The sequence below is a fragment of the Ciona intestinalis genome, unplaced genomic scaffold (genome assembly GCF_000224145.3).
Source record: "Ciona intestinalis unplaced genomic scaffold, KH HT000093.2, whole genome shotgun sequence".
In the NCBI taxonomy this organism is placed as follows: domain Eukaryota; kingdom Metazoa; phylum Chordata; class Ascidiacea; order Phlebobranchia; family Cionidae; genus Ciona; species Ciona intestinalis.
Window position 1 is genome coordinate 53,295 of NW_004190415.2, and position 2,859 is coordinate 56,153.

At 40.0% G+C, this 2,859-nt stretch overlaps 3 protein-coding genes across 3 annotated transcripts in view; all 3 read left to right on the forward strand.

Annotated features, from left to right (window-relative positions):
- The window catches only part of LOC113474055, a 3,946-nt gene extending 3,911 nt beyond the window's left edge, over positions 1-35 (forward strand). The window contains exon 16 of the mRNA XM_026838473.1: positions 15-35. Coding sequence (XP_026694274.1) covers positions 15-35 — 21 coding nt within the window. The remainder of the gene's footprint in view (positions 1-14) is intronic.
- LOC100178523 (pleckstrin homology domain-containing family A member 7) lies at positions 7-1,068 on the forward strand. Its single transcript, XM_026838470.1, has 4 exons — positions 7-203; positions 295-417; positions 481-611; positions 749-1,068. The coding sequence occupies exons 1-4, from the start codon at positions 195-197 to the stop codon at positions 882-884; spliced, it is 399 nt and encodes a 132-aa protein (XP_026694271.1). The 5' UTR covers positions 7-194; the 3' UTR covers positions 885-1,068.
- A 136-nt stretch (positions 1,069-1,204) lies between these two features.
- LOC100179629 (protein unc-45 homolog B) overlaps positions 1,205-2,859 on the forward strand; it is a gene marked incomplete in the record, with an annotated part of 4,830 nt that continues 3,175 nt past the window's right edge. Inside the window, 5 exon segments of the mRNA XM_018815564.2 lie at positions 1,205-1,469; positions 1,526-1,562; positions 1,621-1,796; positions 1,846-2,103; positions 2,161-2,338. Coding sequence (XP_018671109.1) covers positions 1,302-1,469; positions 1,526-1,562; positions 1,621-1,796; positions 1,846-2,103; positions 2,161-2,338 — 817 coding nt within the window.

Genomic DNA, 2,859 nt, shown 5'->3' on the forward strand with positions numbered 1-2,859 from the left:
CACGTGATTGTGAGAATCACGTGATTGTGTCGTGAGAATCACGTGATTGTGTCGTGAGAATCACGTGATTGTGTCGTGAGAATCACGTGATTGTGTCGTGAGAATCACGTGATTGTGTCGTGAGAATCCTGTGATTGTGATTAAACTACCTCATAAAACCATGATTTACATTGCAGGCGATACGACATCAAAGAATGCCAAAGGTAAGCATAGAAATAATATATAAACAATATTAACACAAAAATCTCACAATCTTAACATAGAAATCCCACAATATTAACTTAAAAACCCCAGGTTCTCCAACGAGCGAAGCGTGATCGTGAGTTCAAGCACGACGATCATGTGACAGATTCCGACCAATCACCTCGCTCGCCTCATATCGATGTCGACCAATCAGATTTCGATCTGACAACAGAAGTAACTATAATGTCATAATTGTACATAGTGATGTCATAAACTTACATTTCAATAAACTATTAGCTGGTCGTCCCGAACAAAGTTTTGATTCCTGATCGTTTGGTCGAATATGAAGACGTAGAATTAACCCCAGAGCAAGAAAAGATAAAACAACAAAAAGTTGACGCAATTGAACGAATGTTGGCTCGATCGGGGTAAGTTGGATCGGGTTGGGGTAAGTTGGGTCAGGGTGGGGTAAGGTAAGAAATAGGCAAAATATTTTGTTTAACTTTAGAAGGAAACAAGACGTCTTTACTTTTGGTTGTTATAATTTAATTTTCAAATTTTGCAGGCAAACGGCTTCAAACCCAACCGTTCATCTTGCGGCTGCATTGGCAGCAGAGGCCGGTACCGTGGCACGTGCCGTGGCGTTCCAAGCCAAACATAAGAATGACGATACCGCGACAATCCAACCTTTTATAGTTTAAACAATGTTTTATGTTTTTCTATGTTACCCTGTCCGAAACATAAATCAAAATTTGTTATTTCTATATTTTGTACAAATCCAATCGTTACACAAAAATCAAATTTGGTGTAAAAATTTAAAGCACTTTGTAAATAAAGCAAATAATTTTCGCTTTTCTAATAATAATAATAAATCAAAATAATATTTTTTGTTTTTTTTTTTACTAAAAGTTGCGAAATTTAATTAGCACCAAAGACGATAAAACATTGATTTCTATGGAGTTCACACGAACCGGTGTGATTGTTCTCACCTTGGGTGGTTTCCCCTCAAGCAGCTGTCTTCACGAAGAATCTGGAAGCCGCGATAAAAGCGATTGTTTTGAACAATGCGCTCATATTGTGTAAGTTAACGAAGCAAAAGAATCAACTTTAGTTTAAACATGTCTTTGTCTAACGCTGCCGAGTTGAAAGAGAACGGGAATAAATTTTTTAACTCCGGTATTTATAAAGAAGCGATCGAGTGTTATTCCAGAGCAATTGAAATATCAGAAGATAAAAACGAAAAGTTGGCTTGTTTTAAAAACAGGGCTGCGTGTTATTTGAAATTGGTAAGTTCATTGATTTGGATTTTGTTTAAATATATGTTAAAGCATTTGTTTTGTAGGAAAAGTACAAAGAATGTACAGAAGATTGCACGAAAGGTAAATATAAGATGTTTATGACGTCTGGTTTTCGTCAAACATGATCTTTTATCTTCAGCACTTGAGATATCGGCGTCTGACGTCAAAGCTTTGTTCAGAAGAATTAAAAGTTTAGAAAAACTTGGCGAAACTAGTCGTGCGTATGCCGATGCGCGAAGATTGATTCAAATTGAACCAAAGAATAAATCGGTTCAAGAAGTTTGTTTTCGACTTCGTAGCATCATGGAACTAGAGGTTTGTTGTTTAGTTTGTTAAAGTTGATGAAACATAATTTTCCATGCAGCTTGTGAAAGAGCATTCCACCGAGAACAGAGTACAAGCAATGTTGCAAATATTGTTCGACCAAAATGTGGACGATGATAAAAAAAGAAAAGCGGGCGACAATTTAGTTTTTCTTTCAAGAGACGAGGCAGGAGCTGAACGGATATTCCGCGAAGGGGGGCCGGCAGCGCTGACACAACTCATGGACTCAAAAGATCTCTTTGTTAAACTCTCGGCAATTCGAACGATATCTGCGTTGTGTGAGGGACATCAAGCTAGGGTGGGTTGATGACATCATACATTGATGATGTCATAATAACAGCATATTATTATTCAGTCACTTGTGATGTTGCGTGATGTCACAATCGATCGATTATGCAAATGTATGGGGTCAAAGGTCGACACGACCGAGGAGGTTTCCATGGCAACATTTCAGTTGATACAAAGCATTGTGACATCACTACAAGGAAAAGACAAACGCGACCATAGAGGTCACGAGGTCGCCGTGCATGCTGGTAGGTAGCAAGCTTGGGGAAGTACCCGTGTAATGGTTGGGGAAGTACCCATGTAATGGTTGGGGAAGTACCCATGTAATGGTTGGGGAAGTACCCATGTAATGGTTGGGGAAGTACCCATGTAATGGTTGGGGAAGTACCCATGTAATGGTTGGGGAAGTACCCGTGTAATGGTTGGGGAAGTACCCATGTAATGGTTGGGGAAGTACCCGTGTAATGGTTGGGGAAGTACCCATGTAATGGTTGGGGAAGTACCCATGTAACGGTTGGGGAAGTACCCATGTAATGGTTGGGAAAGTACCCGTGTAATAGTTGGGGAAGTACCCATGTAACGGTTGGGGAAGTACCCATGTAATGGTTAGGAAAGTACCCGTGTAATGGTTGGGGAAGTACCCATTTAATGGTTGGGGAAGTACCCGTGTAATGGTTGGGGAAGTACCCATGTAATGGTTGGGGAAGTACCCATGTAATGGTTGGGGAAGTACCCGTGTGATGGTTGGGGAAGTACCCATGTAATTGGT

Bases quoted from the DNA above. Each gene is read 5' to 3' on its own strand.
- LOC100178523 (XM_026838470.1), top strand. The intron at 418-480 runs GTAACTATAATG...ATAAACTATTAG, and splicing joins ATTTCGATCTGACAACAGAA to CTGGTCGTCCCGAACAAAGT. The intron at 612-748 runs GTAAGTTGGATC...CAAATTTTGCAG, and splicing joins CGAATGTTGGCTCGATCGGG to GCAAACGGCTTCAAACCCAA.